Source organism: Neolamprologus multifasciatus, chromosome 20 (assembly GCF_963576455.1).
Source record: "Neolamprologus multifasciatus chromosome 20, fNeoMul1.2, whole genome shotgun sequence".
Lineage (NCBI taxonomy): Eukaryota > Metazoa > Chordata > Actinopteri > Cichliformes > Cichlidae > Neolamprologus > Neolamprologus multifasciatus.
The window spans coordinates 29338581-29362460 of NC_140458.1; the positions used below are offsets into that span (position 1 = coordinate 29338581).

Below are 23880 nucleotides of genomic sequence, written 5' to 3' on the forward strand. Positions count from 1 at the left end.
AAACTTGGATGTAGGCTTCCTCACATTAATTGGCCAAATATCCAACTCCATTTGCAGAAGTGCAGCCCCAAACTTCCAACGAACCTCCACCATGCTTCTGTTGAAGCATGGTGTTGCTTCGCTCACTCACTATTGTACTGCTCTCCAGCACTTCGATGAACAAACTGCCTTCTGCTACAGCTAAATATTTCAAATTTTGACTCGTCTGTCCAAAGCACCCCAGTTCTTATGTTTTTGTGCATACTTAAGTCACTTGGTCTTGTTTCCACGTCAGTGGTATGGCTTTTTGACTGCAACTCCTCCATAAACATCACTTCCATCCAGACTTCTCCGGACAGTAGATGGGTGTACCTGGGTCCCACTGGTTTCTGCCAGTTGTGAGCTGATGACAGTGCTGGACATCTTCCGATTTCAAAGGGTGATAAGCTTGATGTGTCTTTCATCTGCTGCACTTTCCTTGGCTGATGACTGCGTCTACGATCCTCAATGTTGCCCGTTTCTTTGTGCTTCTTCAAAAGAGCTTGAACAGCACATCTTGAAACCCCAGTCTGCTTTAAAATCTTTGTGTGGGAGAGACCTTGCTGATGCAGTAAAACTACCTTGTGTCCTTCACAACCTCACCTTGGTAGCAGAGTTTGGCTGTTCATCACCCAGTTTTAGGTCTCTTACACAGCTGTTTCTGACCATTAGCACCTGTTTGGTATAATTGGTTGATCACCTGACTGTAATCCTACAAAGTCCCTGAATTTGATCAAGTGTACCTATGAGAATTGATGCTGGTTTGTTTGTTCGCTCATTTTGTAAACTGATAAAAAAAATAAACAATCATTATTTATCTTTCATAAAGCATTCTCTGTTTACAACATTTTTTCCACACCTGCCTAAAACTTTTGCAAAGTACGAGAATTTACTTCCATTTGTTCCAGTTCCAATTGGAACAAATGGAAAAATGTTCCAATTCATTTATTTCTCCATAGTTATGACTTTATCATAGAACAGTTTATGATAACAGTCAGTTGTCATAGCACTTCACAGTTTAGGTGTCAGAAAAAAACGGCTTAAATTCTTATATGAAGTAGTAAAAAGAGATTCATATTGATTCATATCACTACTCTTTAGATTTTTAACTCCCTGTTTGGCGCTCTGCACTCGAGCAGACATATAGACGTTGTAGTAAGAGCTCAGTTTGGGGAGTTTAGCCTAATTGACACTCTTCTGAAGTAATTAATATTCATACTCTTTCAAACTTTGACATTCACCGACAAATTATATTTTTACGTTTCCACCGAAGTGATAGCCTCCATTAAAATAGGTGAACTGTACATGGTTAGAGAAAAATACTGAATTTGGTGCTCTCCGTCGAAAAGCATCGAATCTCGAGATGAGGCAAAAAGTCTCTCCACCCTTAATTCCCATGAAGTGTCGGTACATTTCAGACAAAGGCTCGCTGTTATCGGTCTGCACAGATGGTTTGTCGACGCCGAATTTGATTGAAAACACAAAAGAGGACTCTAACCGTAAGAGCGAAACAGAGAAGAGCCGACCCCTCCCACCACCATCATCCTGCAATCCCAGCAGGGCGCGAGGGGCGCGTGCAGCAAGTGTGCCTCTCAATTTCAGGACAGGGTTTGACTTCGTTTGAAGATCTTTTGTAGGCTTCTGATCTCCATACTTTACCCCTTTAGTATTTATTTGTTTACATTTGAAGTTAAATGCTGAACTAAGATTTAACAAATCGACCCCATTGCAATATTATACCTATACTCTATTGCGTTAGAAAAATATTAACTCAAACTGAACCAGGTGGAAAGATAGGATATATATCATATTAGAGAATTTAGTAGTAGAATTGAGAATTTTACAGTCATGTTTTATTTTATTTTTTTCTACCACTGTCTCCGGTAAGACAAAATAATACTCCTTCGAAAAGATATCGACAGAGTCATGCACTCCTGCTCAAACATCTTTCATCTCTGTGAAAAGATTGAGCTTTGTTATCGTGTAGTTATGATAAACAACCATGTCACGATAGCGTGGACGCTTAAAAAAAGAAAAACAAAGAGGCAAGCTATGGGAGACAACTGCAGCATAGAGTAAAACGGGATAGATGCAAAGCTTCTTTCAGTTGGACCCTAACAACATGGACCTATTAGAAGCTTGCAGATGGGATACCCACGCCAAAAACCGCGTTGAGATCGTGTGTCGTGCGTGTGAGGTTTATAGAAAAAGAGCACAAATGTTTGGAACAGTCTCTCTGTGTGTATGTGTGCGCGCGCATAGACTGGACCAGGAGACTCCCTACTCCGGATGCTACAGAGGTGCAGGAGGAGTATGCGGGGTGTGGGGGTCATTAATGGAGGTTGGGGGTTGGTAGAGTTGGGAGCTCTTTAACAGACAGCCATCTGGTCCCCGTGGCGCGTGCTGCGCGTGTGGTTCCCCAGAGTGCAGTGGTATTTGATGGGTTGTCATGCCTCTCCAGTTTATATTTTAAACAACAACAATAATATCACAGTTATCACTTAAAGTTGGTTCACACTTGTCAGGACAGATTGATGGGTTATTAAATACTTTTAGACTACGGACAGGTAAACGGACAAAAACATTTAAAATGCCTTGTGAGTAAGTTACAACCTGGTGTCCTTTTAAATTTTGCTATGGCTATTGTGATTTAATAAAATGCACCCACAGCACCCACCCTTTGTTTTTTCAAGCCCCCACCTCACTGCATGATGCGTTAGCTGTAGTGGGATACACCCTACAGGTAGAGACCTCCCCTGGGTAGAGACTGCATAAAAACGTCACATGCAAAACCATTGTTGTAAAACTCTAAGAACAGATGTTATTTGAAAGTAGCGTGGCTTGGGTATATATGCCTGGAGTAAGATTCTATATCCATGTGGACACTTTTTTTCTTGAATGCAAGCCTGGCCCCTGTGCGACTAATGCATGTACTGCATCCTCTTGTTTTAAGTTGTTATTTTTTATTTTTAAAAACACAGCTCCATGCAGAGAATATATGAAGAATATTGTGTCAGAATTGCACGCATTATATCCCAGTAAACGAACAGATTTGAACAGCAACAGGAAATTCAGCTGTAAAGAAAATCTTAATAATAGCCAGTGAAAAGTGAGAATACGGATAAAATGAGATTTTATATGCGTAGCTTGTTATATTTCACAGTTAAATTACAAAATGAATAATTCTATAGCCTGTATTTTCTTTCCAGGCATCTCCGAGCACTGCGTCATTACGCACCAGTAGTGTTTTCTAAACAAAACAAAATTTAGTTCCATTAACTGTGTAAGAAAAAAAATGAATCTATCTTTGTATTAAAACATCATATTTAAAATATGATGTCAAATGTATGGCTTAATGAGTGGATATTTGATGAATTAGCATTTGACGCGTCAAAACTGGAAGCTTCTTTACGCACAGATTTCCTCAGCTTTTTGGCGCAGATTTTGTTTGGTCTATGGATCATAACGCAGACACGCACCGCAGCTACGCTTGGATTAAAGTAAAAGACAGATGGTTATCTGACTAAATTTGATGCTTTTGTCTTGTTTTCGTAGAATGTGGGTCCCGTTCAAATCGTTTTGTGCCAGCTTGGGGGCGTACCCATGACGCACGGAAACCGACGCCACGGACCTGGATATATACCCCAGTACTTGGCCGTTAGAGGCACAACTTCGCCTATCTTGGTTTTGAACACTACTCTGGCACAAAGACGACGCTGAAAATGTCTCCGAACATGACATGCGAAGCTCTCCAATCTTTTTCCCCAAAGCTATCTCTTGCCAAAAGAAAAGAAGCTCTTGAACTGAGAAAGGTAAGCGAAGTGGCTAAATTTAGTTTCATTTCCTTAAATATTTTACCGCATACTTCACACATGTTGTAATGAGCGAATACTAAATTCTATGTGTCCTTTTGTTTCAGACTATGAAACCGCTAATGGAAAAAAGAAGACGCGCCCGTATTAACGAAAGTCTGAACCGCTTAAAAAACCTAATCATCCCCCTCACAGGCAGAGATGTAAGTCGTTTGAATTTACATTTTCAGTATGCTCACTTTGCAGATGTAACTGACTATAGTCAGCACAGCATTTTGACTCGTACATCTAACATCTTCTTTTCCCTTTTGTCTCCAGCACTCTCGTTACTCCAAGCTTGAGAAAGCAGACATCCTGGAAATGACCGTGTGGTTCCTCGGTGACATTCAACCTGCTAACGCTAAAAGTAAGTTAGCTATGACTTATTTAACCCTTTTATTTCTAAATGTATTAACAACAGATTAGATGAACATCAAACCTAACATTTATCTGTTTTTTCAGGTTCTGCAGAGAATTACAGGGAAGGTTTTAAGGCGTGCCTCAAACGCGTCTCTGTTCTGCTTCCCCAAACCAACTTGGATCCAAACGCACACCAGCGCGTCAATGACTTTGTCCAGCAGTCCATATCCGCCACCGTCACCCCAACCTGCCTGAGCTGCTGCGCCCAGACCTCGATGACTTTGCCTCAGATCCATCAGAGACTCTTGAGCATCAAATCCAGCTTCAGCTCCAGCGTGCAGAGCCAGCAACGCAGCAGCGCAGCGGTCCCCAACCAAGCGCAGTCAGACTCGCAGACTGCCAGCGCTGCAGTGTGGAGACCTTGGTAAATTTCTTAAGTGGTCCTCCGACAGCTGTAAAAAGACTGTAATGTGTTTAATGTTGGGAATAATGTTGAGAGAGCATTGCCTGTAAATACACACAGTGATTAAGAGCTTGGATTCCGTGATGAAAAGCAACAATTCATCGTATTGGTTGAGTATTGTATACTCGTTTTGCGCGCGAGTCTTTTGTCCTGTACAAGCTGACAAGTGTAGACAGTCGTGTATATATGAATTTTTAAAAAAAATCTGCATGTATGTATACGTTAAATATTTAGTCCTCGTCGCGGACTAAGTAATCAGGGGCCATTGAAACAGCCCTGTAAGACCCAAAGGGTCAGTTTATGTCTGAATTTGCACAACAGACTTCAGAGTCCTGAATCTGTGCAGATGAACTTTGTAGACATAAAATGTCTGCAGTGAGTATCTCTGTTGGGATGTGTTGTATTTTTGCTGTTTACAGCAAATTGTATTGTATATTTTGTACAATAAATGAATAAATAAACTAGTTAGATCTCGCTTTGTGTTTTTGCTTAGACTTTCTGGTCTTTTACAGGTTTATTGATATGGATCGTTTGCTCAGTAATAAAAGGAAAAACGCTCTTTGGACCCTTCGCACACAAAGATGACTGTGATTTAACTGTAAGGACAGGGGCAGGACAAGGCACGCAGCAAATTTGCAAAGCAAAACTGGCAGTATGAACTGACCTATATTACAGGAAGGAAGCAGACAATGCAGCACCAATGTGTACATTAAAAAAAAATCAGTTTTTTGAGCTAAAACGTGGCGTAGAGAATTGAATGCATTTTTTAAATTAATGAACAAAGTATTATATGACACAGTTGTCAGGCAGATGTGAACAAAACTGACGCCACTGGCTGCAAAAACTCTGGGACGCATTTTGAGGTCAAATGCGCCCACAGCAAGCAGCATAAAATACTGCTCCTGAATGGATGAAGTTTGAGAAAGTGCGGTCTCTGCTGCCCCCCTCTGGGCGATTATAGGTATTGACATAGCTGAGGTTTCTGTTTCTCAAACATGCCTTTCTCATTTACCAATTTAGGAAGCTATGGAATGCAAAGGATCTTCTCTGGCTTATTATATCGATAATATAATCGTTTATTATTTTAGGGCAATTTGAAAGAACAGATTTTGCAAAACATTTAGCAGATAATTTCTACGAGCTCTGCACATTTCCTCTAATCGAGCCATTTCGCAAAGACACTGTGACCACAGCAGCCGGCGGACGCCGGGAGAATGATTTCCCTTCACATCACACACGAATCTCACTGCAACACGAGAACCATGTCGGCACCGCAGACGGGCGAGGCAGCATCCCCCCTTCAGATATGCAGGTAGGACGTTTAATAAGACACGTTTACACGAGTGCTACCTTCACACACATGCTAATAACGTGCTGCTGGTCGCCAAATGAGGAGAACAACGCGGCTACCGGCGTAGTTGCGTGAGAGCTGCTGACAGGACGATAACCCAGATAATCCGCTTCTGCTTCTTTTTATATTTTTGCGCAGACTCTATCGCCCGAGTTCAGCCGCTGGTTCAAGATGTTTGACGTGTGCTGTTGTATAAAACACGAGACGCAGTTTTTTCAGGATGTTTAGCGTGCGAGCTTCGTCAGAGGTGCGGACCGTCTCAGCCGCGTTTCGCAAGTGATGACCTCAGCGCGGTTAGCTCATACAAGACAGGCGAAACACGGCCAAGGACGAAGACCACTACAGTCGGAACCATTTTACCCAAAGTCCAAGAAAAGTAAACACTTTATCGCGTGAAAGTTTATCGCGTGACTCAATTTGTCTGGACATTAGTTTAATTAGTCCGCACTTTGCCCCTTTATTTATTTAATCAGATGATGAACAGATGTAGAGCCCAGAAAGCAAACAGCCATCTGTGATAGTGATGGGTCGTTCGCGAACGAAATGGCTCTTAGAGCCGACTCTTTGAAGTGAACGACGCGAGCCGGCTCCTTATTGGGAGCCGTGAGGTTTTTTTTTTTTCTTTCTCTCACCCTCTCTCTCGCCCTTTTTTCCGCTAAACTCCGCATGCGCGGCCTGTACTTTGCGCTGGGCAGAGGGGGGAGGGGCGTTAGTTACACTCACAGTAGCACAGGAACAGAGCCAGAGGGAGAGAAAGAAAGCCAGGGACAACAACGTCACATTAGAAAGGTATAGTAATCATCCACTATTTTCAGTTCCAGATGATAAAGGATTCAGAAATCATGCAGGCCCATATGACAGAGAATGTGCATCTTTTTTTTGTTTTAATATTTTAATTTATATTTAATTGTGTTGTGGTTTGCAAGTGTTTTGTGTTGTTTCACGTTAAGTTTGTTCAAAAGGAAAAAGCTGAAAATTTAAATAGTTAAAAGTTTAAAATGTAAATAGTTGTTCTTTTTATTATATGATTTATTTATTACATTTTATGTGGAGTGAATAAATAAAGTATATTTATGGGGGCCCTTAGAGACAAAGCACGTACAAACTCCAAAACACGTAAAAACTCCAAAACACGTAAAAACTCAGGAGCACGTACAAACTCCAAAACACGTAAAAACTCAGAAGCACGTACAAACTCCAAAACACGTAAAAACTCAGAAGCATGTACAAACTCAGAATCACGTACAAAAGACAACAGAAGTGCTCCAGGATGCTAGGGCGCAGTGTTGAGCTTTTGTTACCTAGTGGCTACACAAGCCAGCAAGTATCAACAACCGGATTTGGTGTGTGGTAGTAACAGGTAAATAAACTTTTTTTTCTTTTTTAATTATTTGAATATATATGAGTGCTTGTGTATAAATACACAAACCATACACACATGCTTTCAATTGTGTAATTTAAGTGATCTGGGTAGCTCTGTTTTGGAAGTTCAGTAAACGCTAGAAATGTGTTTTAGAGTTTGTACGTGCTTTGTCTCTAGGGGCCATATATAAACATATATAAATAAAACCACTTTTATTACATTAGTAATTCCTTTTCTGCATAATTTTATATTATTGTTAATGATTAAATAATTAAAGCAACAAAACAACCTGAAGAGCCGGTTCGGAGCCGAAAGAGCCGGCTCTTTTTAGTGAGCCGAGCCGAAAGAGCCGGATCTCTAAAAAGAGCCGGAAATCCCATCACTAATCTGTGATAATAAGGGCACGACTGCGACCTATTAAAATACCTTTCAACTGCGCGTAATTTTCCAGAGAATAGGTGGTAGTAATTGCGCTCGTCCATAGATGGAGCCAAACTTCTCTTGCACACCTCTGCTATGTCAGAAATATATGCCTACATTTAAAGAAAAGAAAAAAGGAAAATAAAACATTTCCTCAAGTAAAAACACAACGAAAAAGACGAAAAAAAATGCACAATCAAAAGAAGATTTAAATTATTCTAAAACAGCAACATATGATACTTATATAAGTCACTATGACACAGTGTTGGGAAGGTTACTTTTAAAATGTATTCCATAACAGATTACAGAATACATGCCCCAAAATGTATTCTGTAACGTATTCCGTTACGTTACTCAATGAGAGTAACGTATTCTGAATACTTTGGATTACTTAATATATTATCATGCTGTTTACAACTACATGCATGTACTATTGCTGTGGTTTATTACTGTTACTGAAGGTCCGCGGCTCCGAACCGTAGTAAAGGGACCTCTGGCTAATACAGTGGGTTCTGTGTCGGGCTCGTAGCTGAAAACTAGCTTTACTTTGTTGTCTGGGTCAACTTTGCTAGCGAGAGACAGAGAGAGGCGTTGAAAGGCTGCTCCAATGGAACTTATTGTTTTTGGAGGAAAACAGGAACACGGTGTACAGTCGAGTCTTAATAGCTTACTTACAACTGGGCTTGTCAGGCACTCTTCTTGGCTGCAGTGGTTATTATTATATTTACATGCTTCCAGCTCCCATATTTGCTCATGACAGCTCGTACTTTTCATTTTTCTCCCTCCCTCGCTCACAGACACATAAAGTGTATGGCAGTCCATTCTCCCTGCAGCACGGACTACACTGCCTATGATGCTACATTCTTTAGAGCTATACCGGTAGCATTCTGCCTATTAGCTTAGCACAACAACAACAAAAAGGCCTCTCTCACCCAGGAAACAGAGAGAGAGAGAGCCACCCTGTAACCATGGCAACCGTAACGCTGCCGCCTGGAACAACAGACCGTAGCTGTCAAACAAAACCGAAACAGTCCTGACCTGCCACAATATGAAACAGGGAAGTACCTCTGTGTAATCCATTTATTTCAACAAAGTAACTGTATTCTGAATACCACCTTTTTAAACGGTACCTGTAACGGAATACAGTTACTCATATTTTGTATTTTAAATACGTAACGGCGGTACATGTATTCCGTTACTCCCCAACACTGCTATGACATTTATAGGACATTTAAGTTTTATAATCTTTTCTAATTTTTCACTGCTCAGTGTTCAGTTTCTGAGAAGTTTACCACGGTCTTCGGAAGACTTTAATGAATCATAACTTCAAAAGTATTTCTTCAGACATTGGGTCTGATTCAGGTTGGGTCAGTGAACATATTTATTTAAGCTTATGCTATAAACTCACACTCTCTACTTCAGCTACACTACCACAAGCCCAAAACAGATTTAGCCTCGCTAAACTAACATGAAAACCATGTAATGTCTAAAAGCAAAGAGCGAAGAAAAGAATCCCACCAACCACAGGTTGTCACAGACTGATTGGATGATTCACTGTATAAAAGGTGCACTCACTTATCGAATACATCATTCTTCATCATGCTTCAGTGCACCAGCTTCTAGATAAATTGCTCACATAATTCAGTATGAGTGCATATTTTCAACATTTAAGGGCTGAAAGTGATTCAATCCTTTACAAAAGGACCAACACAAACTATTCAATCACCAGAACGTCACCTTTTGGGCCGTGTGTGTGGAAAAGTCACTGAGAGCCCAGCTCAAACCCAAAATCCTAGTGGTATACTCATCCTGCTCTCTTCTCTCCTTCCTCTTGTTGCTGCACTGGCAAATGCCTCTACGTGTTCAAAAACAAATTCTTACAGAGTTGATGTCAACAAGTTCATGAGCATTGTGCACATATGACAGGGAGCAAGACCAGGAAGTGCAAGTTTATTATGTGAACGTCTCAGCATGGCCCTCTGCCATCAAAGCTTTTCAGAAAAGGTGCCTATTTTAATCAATGGAGTGTAAAATGACTGAATAAATATTTGCAGAGCTAAAATTCAAATCATAAGGAAAATGTGTACTGCATAAAACTTTTTAATAACATGTCCACTTTGCCACTTTACCACAACACTATGACTGTAAACACCCAGTATAGTCCAGAGGACGGCTTTTTTTGTTAGTCATTTAGATTGAGGTCTTCCTAAGAAGTTACCCTGACTGATTCATTGGATATTCTGTCTTTGCACAATGATCTTTAACGTCACTGAACAGTTAGAAGTGGATGTATGTGCATTAACAGGAACTTAGTCATCTAGTTCTTCTTTAAGTCAGCTTCACTGACTATATATCAAAGATGCACTCCTTCTGATTTCTTCACAGCAATAAGAAGCTAAACAGGATCCATCCAAGCGCTCTCGTGATTAGTTTAAGAGTGCATTTGGAAGCGTTATGATCTTTATATTGTTGGCTTTCATTTGGCCTCATATCCAATATTTTTTGACTTTCATTTTGGCACTATTAAGAACTTCAGATTGCTTTTCTGCAACACACTAGGAAGGTATATGTGGCAGGAATAAGGCACGGCGGGTCCAGGGATCAGTGTTTTCAGACATCTTTATTCAAAACACCACACACCACACACACCTGAGTCCCCGTGTTTTTAACGTGGCGGGCGTGATTGCGGATGCCGTGCAGGTGCGTCCGCCCTCCCTGCACGCCACCGCAGACCACGCCCCACCACACACCCCCATCGCCCGATTGAGGCCGGGGAGTCATCCGGCCGAACCTACTCCCCCCCACCCCACCGGTTGGGGGGAGCAACGTCCGTTGCGGAGGCCGCCCCCACCTCCAATGGCGGCGAGCCTTGTCCGGGGGTCGGCCACGCCTCCAGCAGCAGCGGCGAAACCGGTCCGGAGGCCGGCTACCCGGCAAGCCGGCACGACCCCGCCGGCCCCGGGAGGGGCTCACTACCCGGCGCATCTGACGCTCCGGGGCAGCTCGATCCTCGACCTCGGGCACAGGTCGAGCAGGCTCCCCTGGCACGGGGACCGCCATCTCCCCTCCCGGTTTCTCCACCTCTTCCGGCTGGAGCGGCTCGTCCGCCGCTGGCTGGGGCGCTGGCGGGAGCGGCTCGTCCGCCGCTGGCTGGGGCGCTGGCGGCTCCGGCAGCCCCTCCCGCGACTCCTCTTCCTCCAGCCGGTGCAGACCCTCGCGCGCCTCGTCTGCCGCCTCCGGTCGGAGCGGCTCGTCCACCGCTCCCGGCAGGAGCAGCCCTTCACCCGGCTGTTCCCCCTCCTCCGGCAGGCGCAGATCCCCGCGTGCCCCGTCTGCCACCTCCGGCTGCTCAGGTGCCCCACGCGGCTCCTCCACCGCTTCGCTGTCCTCGGTACACACCTGTGGGGGTGGCGCCCAGGCCCAGAGCAGCGCCGCCAGCTCCCCAATCCGTTGCAGGTGGCGCTTGGACTGGTCCTGCTGCTCTGCCTGCTGGCGACGCACCTCCGCCGCCTGCTCCCGCTGGGCGGCCGCCATTTCGGCCACCCTCTGGGCCAGCTCCTCCACTCCCTGGCTCCGATAAGAACCCGCCGTGCCGCCTCCTGGGTTTCGGCACCACTGTGGCAGGAATAAGGCACGGCGGGTCCAGTGTTTTCAGACATCTTTATTCAAAACACCACACACCACACACACCTGAGTCCCCGTGTTTTTAACGTGGCGGGCGTGATTGCGGATGCCGTGCAGGTGCGTCCGCCCTCCCTGCACGCCACCGCAGACCACGCCCCACCACAGTATATTTTTTCCAACTGTTTGCTCAGAGTTCAGTTTGTTCCTCTCTAGAAGATTTGTACAACGGCTTTGTGAAAAGCTAAAAAACATAAACAATTTAGTTTGTGACTTTTAATACAGAATAGGAGAACACCAAGTGGTAAGACAACATTCTTTGACTTACTGTTTATGCATACAGCGATATGTATGTGTGGATGGATGTGAGTGTGTTTGCCAAATGCCTGTCTTACGTGGTAATGTAAGTATGCTTGCAGTTAAACACTAGGATGCAAAATCACTTTCACACCTGTGCTGTGATCTTGTTCTGTGGACAGCCGGGAGAGAAATGACACTGAGACCCCAGTTTGTGAAGATAATTCGGTCTTTCAGCCAACATTGTTCTCCACGCAGGTAAACTAAAATAAATAAATAAATAAGAGTGTTTTTGCAACAGGCAGAAGATTTTGTCTTAGGCACCCATTAACAGCAATATTTTGCATTTTCAGTTAGTTATCATCTATATATCGTTTGTATGTTTAGTCCAGTGGTGCTGCTTCTAATCAGAAACAACGTCAGCTTTAGTGTGTACTCACCTGTGTATGTAATCTGTGTATTATAGATATTTTGGTTGATTTACATGAGTAAGCAAGTGATTAATCAACTACATCCTGATTTGGAGGTGTGTAAGTGTGATTTGAAAGGTTCGTGGACTCGGCTTTCTTTATTTTACTTTTTTAAGCCTGCTATTCTGTTGAACATATTAAACTGTATTATGTTGGTACTGGGGTGGTTACGCAAAATCGCTAGCCCGACGTCCAGGGGCTAGCGATTTTTCCAGTCGGGCTATCAAAATCTATCTCTGCCCTGCCCTTCGGGCTATTGTAGGAAGGAAAAATATATGTCAATGCTTTTGCATTCTTTCGGAAATGTAGCTGGGTAATTACAGTGGGGCAAAAAAGTATTTAGTCAGCCACCGATTGTGCAAGTTCCCCCACTTAAAATGATTACAGAGGTCAGTAATTTGCACCAGAGGTACACTTCAACTGTGAGAGACAGAATGTGAAAAAAAAATCCATGAATTCACATGGTAGGATTTGTAAAGAATTTATTCGTAAATCAGGGTGGAAAATAAGTATTTGGTCACCTCAAACAAGGAAAATCCCTGGCTCTCACAGACCTGTAACGTCTTCTGTAAGAAGCTTTTCTGTCCCCCACTCGTTACCTGTATGAATGGCACCTGTTTGACCTCATCATCTGTATAAAAGACACCTGTCCACAGCCTCAACCAGTCAGACTCCAAACTCCGCCATGGCCAAGACCAAAGAGCTTTCGAAGGACACCAGGAAAAGAATTGTAGACCTGCACCAGACTGGGAAGAGTGAATCTACAATAGGCAAGCAGCTTGGTGTGAAAAAATCAACTGTGGGAGCAATCATCAGAAAATGGAAGACATATAAGACCACTGATAATCTCCCTCGATCTGGGGCTCCACGCAAGATCTCATCCCGTGGGGTCAAAATGATCATGAGAACGGTGAGCAAAGATCCCAGAACCACACGGGGGGACCTGGTGAATGACCTGCAGAGAGCTGGGACCAAAGTAACAAAGGTCACCATCAGTAACACACTACAACGGCAGGGAATCAAATCCCGCAGTGCCAGACGTGTTCCGCTGCTGAAGCCAGTGCATGTCCAGGCCCGTCTGAAGTTTGCCAGAGAGCACATGGATGATACAGCAGAGGATTGGGAGAATGTCATGTGGTCAGATGAAACCAAAGTAGAACTTTTTGGTATAAACTCAACTCGTCGTGTTTGGAGGAAGAAGAATACTGAGTTGCATCCCAAGAACACCATACCTACTGTGAAGCATGGGGGTGGAAACATCATGCTATGGGGCTGTTTTTCTGCCAAGGGGACAGGACGACTGATCCGTGTTAAGGACAGAATGAATGGGGCCAAGTATCGTGAGATTTTGAGCCAAAACCTCCTTCCATCAGTGAGAACTTTGAAGATGAAATGAGGCTGGGTCTTCCAACATGACAATGATCCAAAACACACCGCCCGGGCAACAAAGGAGTGGCTCCGTAAGAAGCATTTGAAAGTCCTGGAGTGGCCTAGCCAGTCTCCAGACCTCAACCCCATAGAAAATCTGTGGCGGGAGTTGAAAGTCCGTGTTGCTTGGCGACAGCCCCAAAACATCACTGCTCTTGAGAAGATCTGCATGGAGGAATGGGCCAAAATACCAGCTACTGTGTGTGCAAACCTGGTAAAGACCTATAGTAAACGTTTGACCTCTGTTATTGCCAACAAAGGTTATGTTACAAAGTATTGAGTTGTATTTTTGTTATTGACCAAATACTTATTTTCCACCCTGATTTACGAATAAATTCTTTACAAATCCTACCATGTGAATTCATGGATTTATTTTTCACATTCTGTCTCTCACAGTTGAAGTGTACCTCTGGTGCAAATTACTGACCTCTGTCATCATTTTAAGTGGGGGAACTTGCACAATCGGTGGCTGACTAAATACTTTTTTGCCCCACTGTATGTCATTGGCATCGGTGAGCCACTGTCAATATGTGACATATTGAAATCGCATTTGAATTTGCGCTTGTTTTTTGCTTTCACTTTGCAATCGGGCGAACTGTGTATAGAGAGCGACAGTATTGATTGGTGAGTGACGATAATTTGCGCACCAATTCCTCTGACGTCGTCTTATCAATCGTTAGCTTACTATCAAACATGACAAGTGAAATCTCCCGCAGCAAGCTTAAACATGTGAGAGGTTGATCGCGCAGAGAATCGCTGAGCGTTATGTGAGTGCGTGTGTAAAAGCAGCAGGATATATATTTTAGTTCTGCTGAGCCAAATAAGACAGGTCAGGGTGAAGAAGTGACAAAACGGAAAAGTTATGACAAATCAGACTATAAGGCAAAAAGAAAGTGCAGCTTTATGGTTTAATGGACAAAAGAATTTCTGTGGCTGCAATATGACGAGCTAAATAACCAGGGGTGCACATAAGTGGTCCGCAGGTGCGCATTCGCTGTCAAAATAAAAAACGGGCACAAGATAAGAAGTTGCAACGCGTGTTTGCGTACATAAGATTTTCTGGAGGAGGACAGACATTTGTTTAGAACTCTTAAAGATGTCGAAGAAGCTCCTTTAAGCAATTACTTTGGTTTTCCTCCACCTCCAAAGAAATGTCAGAAGGAGTCCGAACCACAAAAGAAGCGCGTATTCTCGGAAAAGTTGTTGCAGGAGGTGAGCTGGCTTCAAACAAACGATGAACGCACAGAGATGTGGTGCAGAATGTGCCGTGAAAATCCCACTCTAGCGGACAAAAACAGTGCCTTTTATATGGACGCAAACGCGCGTTGCAACTTCTTATCTGGTGCGAGTCTTTTATTTTGACAGCGAATGCGCACATGCGGACCACTTATGTGCACCCGCGTAAATAACATAATGTTCTGCCGGGTGTGTTGTTGGTTTTCCCTCGATTTCTGAGTCGACAAGCGCCTTTGTTACTGGGACCAGTAATTTTAAGAAAGGCCCCCATTAGAGCCCATGAGAAATGCAAGAAATGCATTATTGTTCAGTCTGCAATATCTTAAACACCAATTGCAAATAACATACTAAAAATAAACCTGAAAATCAGTTTAGAACAGCATACTATGTTGCAAAGAGTAAACTACCACTGGCAAAATGTAGCAGTCTTTGCAAACTTCAAAAAGCAAATGGCCTCGATCTTGGTTCCACTTGCCTCTTACCTGTGACTTCAGTGGAAATTTCAGATTGAGGATCTGACACAGACTGATTCATGTTCTACACAGTTCTTACAAGTTCATAGAAAATTCTGTTCAATTAGAACCAAGTATTTCAGTTGATGATTGTAATTTTTATACAGTGTTGTAATTTGTTTTTCAACAATTTTTTGATTAATGTTTTGTTTCCTTTACAATATTACACTTTAATGTATAATATTGTAACGGAAACAAAACAGGAAACAAAACATCAATCAAAAAATTGCTCTCTTTTTTATTCGGGCTACTTAAATTTATTTTGGGCTTCCAAAAACTGAAGAGTCCCTGCCCGAAGGGCTACCAGGGACTTTGAAATTTTGCGAGCCCTGTGGTTGTAATCTTGGCCAATTATCTTCAGTTTGTTTCCTAAATTTCTAAATTTAGTCTTTACTATAGAAAAATACAGCGGAGAAACATTCTCATAAATTAAGGATCTGAGACAAGTTTCATTCATCTGGTGCTTTACATGTGTCTCAGGACATCTTGGCAGATTTGTTACTGTCAAACTCTGTCAGCTGCAAGACTCAAACCTCAGTGTGATGATGACTTCTTTCATTAGCTAACTCCTGTCTGTCTTTGTATCAGCGTGTCTGCTGAGATCCAGTTTGACTAGTTAATGTGGCTTGAGCGGTAATACTCCATGACATCACTCAGACCATCAACGTCAGATCTCAAAATCTCGAAAGCTGGGTTCTTATCGCTCATACACAGAGGAAGTAGGTGAGAGACGAAGACTGAGAGCCAGTCTGTGTTTAGAGATGGATTGCTCTAGGGCTCAGCAGAGTCAGGCTTCAGATGAAGTGGAAGTGGATAAGACGACTGCAGTGGTGGCGAAACAGCTACATAGTCAAAGTAAGCAAGTAAGCAAAGATGTCAGGGAGGGTGAGAAGACTGGAGCTTGGAAGTGTACCAAAAATCATCTTAGCAGGTACTTGGTTACTGATGCATACACGCCCACACACAGTCTGTTTTGATCATTTTGTGTTGGTTCCTAGTCATTTCCTACATATGGTGAGGAGTTTTTTTGAATTCTAGTAAACAGAAAACTGAGAATTGTCAAGTTTTATGGGAAGTTATTGATCACCTTTCTATTACATAAGGGCTTACTAATGCTGCCAAGATGCGCATTGTCTTCCTTTTTGTTCTACACACACACACACAGTCTAAATCTTAACCGTGTGTGTCACAGAATTAGTCAGTGCAGTGGCGCACTGCATTGTTGTGGTTAGACATTTGTACATTTTGGATTAACAGTGCGTAAAGTGATTACACCAGGTATAACTGGTACGACTCGTTTATCCATACACTAAAGAAGTGGAGCCACTTCATGCACCGTCTGCGATAATGATGCTGTGCTTAAGTTGTGATGCAGCACATGAGTGACTTTCTGGCATTTAAAAAAAAGTTTCTCATTTTTGTCTTTGTGTTTTTTTGGACAAAGTTTCAGAAAACTAGTGGTTAGTAGGTACTTAACCTTAAGGTGACTTAACCTGAAAAACAAGAAGGAAAACATACTGCGTGCACTGCTTGATAACACTATTCGGAACGCTTATAATACAGTTGGTGATATGTAATAAAAATATAATGACACAAATTTGAATGTGTCATCAGACCAAAAGTCATGGGTCATATAAAGAGCCTTGAGGCAACTGTTGTTGGGATTTGGCGCTGTGTAAATACAATTGAATTGAATCGTAGTAATGCATTCATTAATTTTTGCAGGATTATGCGGCCAGACGATGCCAACGTTGCGGGCAACGTCCACGGTGGCAACATCCTCAAGATGATAGAGGAAGCCGGATGCATTGTCGGCACGCGGCACTGCAACACACACAACGGGGTAAGAGACAACAGCCACTGTCATTCTGGACTGTGCTATCGTACTGTTGGATAAATGAAGTCAAGGAAGTTCTCCATAAGTTCCTCTAATGTTCATTTTTTTGTAGCAGAGAGGTGTCGTTTATATAATGCACTGCAGTACTAAATGTTTCTTTTTTTAGCACCTGAATAAAGAGACTAAAATATGTTGTGAATAACAGTGTTGAAAACTTCTGTACTATAAGTGTAAATTGACAGAAATTAATGCAAGAAACTAAGAAATGATAACCATTACTTTTACAACTCAAATTTTAAAAAAAGTTTAAAAAATGTGAAAAATTAATTAAAAACACAATAAAGGAAATACAAAATCTCAAAAGGGAGTTATTTCTGTCTAACTTGCAGTTATACTAGCATTAAAAACATATTTATCAAATTAGTGAAGTTTCCATCCATCCATCCAATCCAATTCTTCCACTTATTCATTGTTCTGGGCTAGGATATAGCCTGCCAATCACAGGGCTGACACAAAGAGACAGACAATCATTCACATTCACACCTAAAACCAGTTTAAAATCTCTAATTAATCGAAACCCTGTGTATGTCTTTGTGGGAGGAAGCCAGAGCACCCAGAGTGAACCCATGCAGAACACACAGCCTGGATTTGAATCTAGGACCTTCTTGCTAAGAGGCGACAGTGCCTCACAGAGTGTGACATCTGTAGCTGATACACATCATTAACCTCATTTGGACTATACAACCTTGCTCAGTGGTATTATTTTTATCACTCAGTGTACAGTCATGTAACTAGGGGAATCAACCTCAGTGACTCAGGATTTAAAACCAGATTTTCCCTCTGATCTTCCAGCAGAGCAATTTCCAGATTCCTGCCATTGCAGTCAGATGTTGTGATTATGTGACTATGTGTGTATAAGTTTTTAGTCTGCTGTTTGTCTTGTATAGGACCGCTGCTTGGCAGCTCTGGTTCGGGTGGAGAAGACAGAGTTCCTGTCCCCCGTGTTCATTGGCGAGGTCACCCACGTCACTGCTGAGATCACGCACACCTCCAAGCACTCGCTGGAGGTCCAGGTCAAAGTCATGGCTGAGAATATCCTCACAGGTGAATCGCTGTGATATTCAAAAATGAATGCCTAACCCTAAACCTTAGCCTAAACCTAACCATAACCTAAATGTAACCCTGTCACTAAAACCACATTTTACCACATACAGGTTTGGGAACCGTTTGATAGCATTTTTCAGTTAATGAAAACGATTTCAATCCTGCTTTGTTTACAGAAAAACTGTTTGTTATAAGATAAATTTAACATTAAGCAAGCTACTTTTGACGGCTCCCTTGCCACAAGGGGTAACCACAGCGGAAAGATCTGCAATGTTTTTAATTGACTGATTTTTATGTCCTAAACAAACCCAAAGGGGATTTATGTGTCCAGTGGAATCTAACCAGCAGTGGTTAACTGCACATCAGCATGCACATTGATGTAGGATTTCTGCTTCCTGGATGATTTTGTTTGAGTCACACTACTTTATCTGTGCATCATTGTTCACCTTTAGCCTCATTCTCATCATTTCAGAGAACCAATGGTATGCTAAACATTGATGCACTACTTTATCTGTGCATCATTGTTCATCTTTAGCCTCATTCTCATCATTTCAGAGAACCAATGGTATGCTAAACATTGATGCACTACTTTATCTGTGCATCATTGTTCATCTTTAGCCTCATTCTCATCATTTCAGAGAACCAATGGTATGGTAAACATTGATGCACTACTTTATCTGTGCATCATTTTTCACCTTTAGCCTCATTCTCATCATTTCAGAGAACCAATGGTATGGTAAACATTGATGCACTACTTTATCTGTGCATCATTTTTCACCTTTAGCCTCATTCTCATCATTTCAGAGAACCAATGGTATGGTAAACATTGATGCACTACTTTATCTGTGCATCATTTTTCACCTTTAGCCTCATTCTCATCATTTCAGAGAACCAATGGTATGGTAAACATTGAAACAGAAAGTTGACTACAGAAAGATAAAGTTGACAAACACAGATATACAGATATCTGCATGTTCAGCATGTACTGTAAAAATTGGGGCTGCAACTAATAATCTCGTGTTGGGGAATCTGGAACAAGTAACTATCTGGAGCTTTTGCTGGGAAATATCTTAATCAGTTCTCAAAGAGCTCTGTTAATTATTCAAAAAATTAATTTGTGACATTAAAAAAAAAGCAAAAAAGCAAACGTGTGTGTGAAAGTTTAGCAGTAAGCTTTATGGTGTAAAAAGTGCATAGGTGCAACTTTTTGTCTGGTTATTTGTGCAGGTCAAACATTAGTTTTGTCTTTATCTCTTTGTCTCACTGTCAGGCAGAAATATTTATGAATTGGAATTTATCTCTGTGTTTCACGCGTTATTTCTTAAATGGGAAAGACTTCTTATGGAAATATTTTGTCACTTCTGGAAAATTGGAATACTCAACGATCAATGAAAAATGACTTCATTGTGATATTCCGCTGTTTGATCACAAGAGGGCAGCACATAGTAAGTGGTACTGCTTGTGGCAGCATGAATAATGAAACTCTGCTTTCACAAGGGACTGCATTATGTGCTGTGATAGGGGAACAGAATGTAAGAGGGATGCTGATTTCTAGAGTATTTGGCAACTGATGATGTTTCTAATTCTGTAATGCACGTAATACACTTTATTTATATGTGTGCAGGTTAACTTGAACACACAGGCTCCCACAATTCTCAGAGTACCTCAGGTAAAGATGCAGAGACCACTTTGGGTTGCTGTATCTGAACCTTTAAATGGCACGGGGACAGAAGTCTGCCTGTGATAAATGTCTCTACAAATTTAATATCTTAAGGCACTGTAAAGTATGTAATTAGGGGTTTATCTGTGAGTTTTGGCAGTTTACACCAGGTGCAGTTTTTAAGTATGAAAGAAAAGCAAATTTTAATAGTTGTGCAGTGGTGGTGTCCATCTTTCAGCTGGTGAAACTAAAGACAGGAGGAAATGGAAAGAGAGGCAGATGGAGAGCAGCAGACAGACATATCGATGGGGAAAAAGATAGCAAAGAGAATTTAAGAGGAAAAATAGCAAGAGTAGCGAAGAGATAGAAAGAAGGATGAGGAAAAGGAGGTGTGGGAAACAAAAGAAGTATCCCCTAGACAGCCGTTGCCCTAGCAACAGGCTTATACTGGTTGGTTGGCTGGTTGCTGGGCTGAAAGCAGGTTGACGGAGGCGGAGGCACAGATATGAGGTGACAGGTGGAGAGCAGCATACATATGTGCAGGCATCGGAATGGACAGCCCTCTACAGTGAATGGCCCGTTAGGAAGGACCCCTAATGAGGGGGAGATCAGGAAGCAAGCACATGGACTCAAAGCATTGTTCAGTTTGGTTCAAACATTTCTAACAGGGGAGGCATTTTCAATAAAATGGAATCTAGCTTCCATTCCTATATTCACTATTTAGTCACATCAAGTTTGTCTTATAAAACATGCTAAGAAATCCTAATTTGCATTGCAATATGTAATAGGTTTTAAAGCAGTAGTCCACAGTTATAGAAAATGACACAATGCATCTTCTGGTACTTTCAATCATTATTAATTTCTAAATTTTCTGTTCTCTTGAGAGTGAAAAATCTATAACTATACTCGCATAAACAAAGAAAAAGGATTCGTTCTGAGGGTTTGAGTGTAGGTTTAGTGTCAGGGCAATGTGGGTGTAGTGTAAATAAGAGGAGTTGTAGTCCGGGGTGGGAGCAGGCATGGAGGTGAGTTCCTCTGGGACACTAAACTTTGCTACTGAGGTCTCTGGAGGCTGTGTGGGCCAAGCACAGTAATAGAATTAGTTTATATTGTATGCTAAATTTTATGTACTGTAAAAAGTACACTGTTTTCCTGGTTCACACTTAACAGCAACTTATGTCAGTCACAAATACCCCCCCCCCCCCAAAAACAAAGTCAAGTCAAGTCAAAGTTTATTTATATAGCACATTTAAAAGACTAGTGTACATCAAAGCGCTTCACAATAAAAACCGCAGTGCGGGCAGAACAAAGATCAAATAGTACAATTATACTTAAAATTGCATTTACATGGTGTAGTGCAGGCCGAATGAAAGTCAAACTAATTTGCTTCAAAAGCTAAGTTAAACAAGTGGGTTTTTAAACGAGAATTGAACGATTGAATTGATTCCAAAGTACGGATTTCGGCTGGGAGATTATTCCAGAGTCTAGGGGCAGCGATGGAAAATGCACGGTCACCTCTGGTTTTTAAACGAGACCTTGGTTGCATTTGGAGCAGTTGGCTGGAGGATCTTAGTGCTCTCTTTGGGTTGTATGGATCAAGGGGATCAGTTAAGTAGCTAGGGGTCAGGTTATTTAGAAGAGAAGAGAACAAAAGTACAAAACTGCTACAGATATTAATCATTTGAAGCGATCAAAACCTGCATATAGTAAAGTGAGCTGGCAATGTGCAAGACTTCATTAAACATTTAAAGGAGAGCCCGAGAAGGAGCAGCAGCTTGGTTGTGTAGTAGGTCATATTTACAGGAAGTGGGTCATATGTGTTTGTATACTGTAACTATGGTTGTGCATTTGAGTTGGCGCAGCTGCTAAAAGCCAATGGTTATGCATTTAATGGATCTATTTTTGTCCAAATCTCAGTAGAATACAGTATGCTCAGCTGTGGCCGAGCACATGTTTTTAGTTTGTATTCTTGTTAGATGGGCACTTTTGTGCATCATTTTTTGAATGCATATTTGGATGTTCCATGCGCACTTCATACATGCATGTGGGTTTTCGTCTGTGTTTGGCCCTTTAAAAGGTTCCTGCAGGGCAGAGAGGGAAGAGAAGATAACGGGAGCAGACATTATTTGCTTCTGTCATGTTGGCTTAGCATCAGGCCTCACACAATGTGGCCCAGTCAGACACGGATGCCAAGTGGATGTACCTGCACACATTCTCCGTCACAACGCATGCACGTACCCAACACACTGAACCACGCCCATACACACACGTGGTTGTGCAGGGATGACCTGCATGCATGCAGAGCCTCATATGTGGACACTTTAGACACAGAAAAATAAATCACACACCTACGTGTTCTCACACCCACACTGAATGAGCACAGTTTCCTTCTTGCTAAAAGAGAACACATACCGAGACAGGACTGGCAGGTTTTACATATTCCCGACCAGCTCTTTTCCAAGGCAGAAGATTGATGGATTGCTTAAAACAGGAACACAGAACAAAGGATTTTACCAGTTGTAGACCATAATATGCACTTTGTGTATTTTCTGGTGTACATCACAGGGTGTGCATTTGTGCAGCCGTGCATGCTTTTTTAGCTCTGTGCAGATGTTAATGTGCATGCTCCTTGTATCTTGCACTCTTTGTGCAAGGATCTTTGCATTTATTTAATATGTATGTGCGTGTGTGTGTGTGCGTGTGTACGTGGAGGAGGCAATCATCCAGGTTCCACAGTCAGTCAGGCAGCATCTCGTCAGGCAGGCCTCAGTCACAGACCCTCAGGGTAAGGCTGCCTACTGTGGGCACGAGCCGTGATGATTGTCCCTGCTGGGGGGATTGCGCATGCGTACTAACATACACATGCACACTCACGGTCAGACCTTCCCACACTACAGCACGTGCAGATTTGCAGATGTGAGAATACACATACATAATGAAATGCCACACTCTCTCACACACACACAAACACACGCCACTTTAGAGAATGTGCACATACACGCACACACACACATGCACACACACATACACAAGTGCGCTCTGTACATTCATATAGTGTGCTTGTGCTCAGTCACTAATGGGACTCGCATATATATATGCAATGCTACTTGTGTTGCACGCTCACTCTGGCGCACATTCACATGAACACGACATACACAAATCCCTCCTGTTCAACACACATGAGCAGTGAGAGAGCTGAGAGCGCAGCATTGTGGGTTTGATGCTTAAAATGTTGTGTGTGTGTGAAGGTGTGTGTGAATGGGTGGATGACAGGTTGTGTAAAGCGCTTTGGGGACCTTAGGGACTAGAAAAGCGCTATACAAATACAGGCCATTTACCATTTACATTTACCATTTTAAAATGTTGTAACCATGATAGTTCCTGTAGGTCACAGAACTGCACATCCTCAGAGTGCTACAAGAACATACAAACACATCTAAAATGGATTGTTTTAGCTTTAAATTCAGCTCAGCAACATAAAAAAAAGATCATGCTTTTTTTTTGTAATAGTGTAATTGTCATTAATATATTTACATGAAGAAAATGTGTTTAAATCTAACACAGAAAAAAATATACTTAAAAATACCACACAAAACCCCTTAACAATAAAGCACAAGGTAGGTTTGACTTGAAGGCATCTCTTTTTTTTTTCTGTTAAACATGATGCTACAACAAAATGAAGGTTAGTTTAGTTTAACAGGGAGTTGTTTATGTGGACTCACAATGGAGTCTGTCAACTGTGCAAAAGCTTTTTGTCTCACAGCTGGATTTCCCAGATCTTTATTTTGCTTGAGAAGAGAGGTCCTCGCAGTAACGATGTTCAATTCAGTACGCTAAGCACAAACAAATATTAAAAAAAGTTTACATTGAGTATCGGATAATCCTCACT

General features: G+C 42.1%; 2 protein-coding genes across 6 annotated transcripts in view; both read left to right on the forward strand.

Moving 5' to 3' along the window:
• The first annotated feature begins 3517 nt into the window (after nucleotides 1–3517).
• Nucleotides 3518–5574, forward strand: LOC146495205 (transcription factor HES-2-like). The gene is made up of 4 exons (XM_085145153.1): nucleotides 3518–3830; nucleotides 3938–4033; nucleotides 4149–4236; nucleotides 4332–5574. The coding sequence occupies exons 1-4, from the start codon at nucleotides 3741–3743 to the stop codon at nucleotides 4655–4657; spliced, it is 600 nt and encodes a 199-aa protein (XP_085001279.1). The 5' UTR covers nucleotides 3518–3740; the 3' UTR covers nucleotides 4658–5574.
• A 198-nt stretch (nucleotides 5575–5772) lies between these two features.
• acot7 (acyl-CoA thioesterase 7) overlaps nucleotides 5773–23880 on the forward strand; it is a 76755-nt gene continuing 58647 nt past the window's right edge. The window contains exons 1-3 of one of the 5 annotated variants that reach the window (XM_085145150.1): nucleotides 5773–6004; nucleotides 17116–17233; nucleotides 18175–18331. In XM_085145150.1, coding sequence (XP_085001276.1) covers nucleotides 5907–6004; nucleotides 17116–17233; nucleotides 18175–18331 — 373 coding nt within the window. In that variant the 5' untranslated portion in view covers nucleotides 5773–5906. Of the gene's footprint in view, nucleotides 6005–11598; nucleotides 12003–15571; nucleotides 16322–17115; nucleotides 17234–18174; nucleotides 18332–23880 lie in introns of those variants that run through there. The other 4 variants (XM_085145151.1, XM_085145148.1, XM_085145147.1 and 1 more) reach the window with 4 other exon arrangements.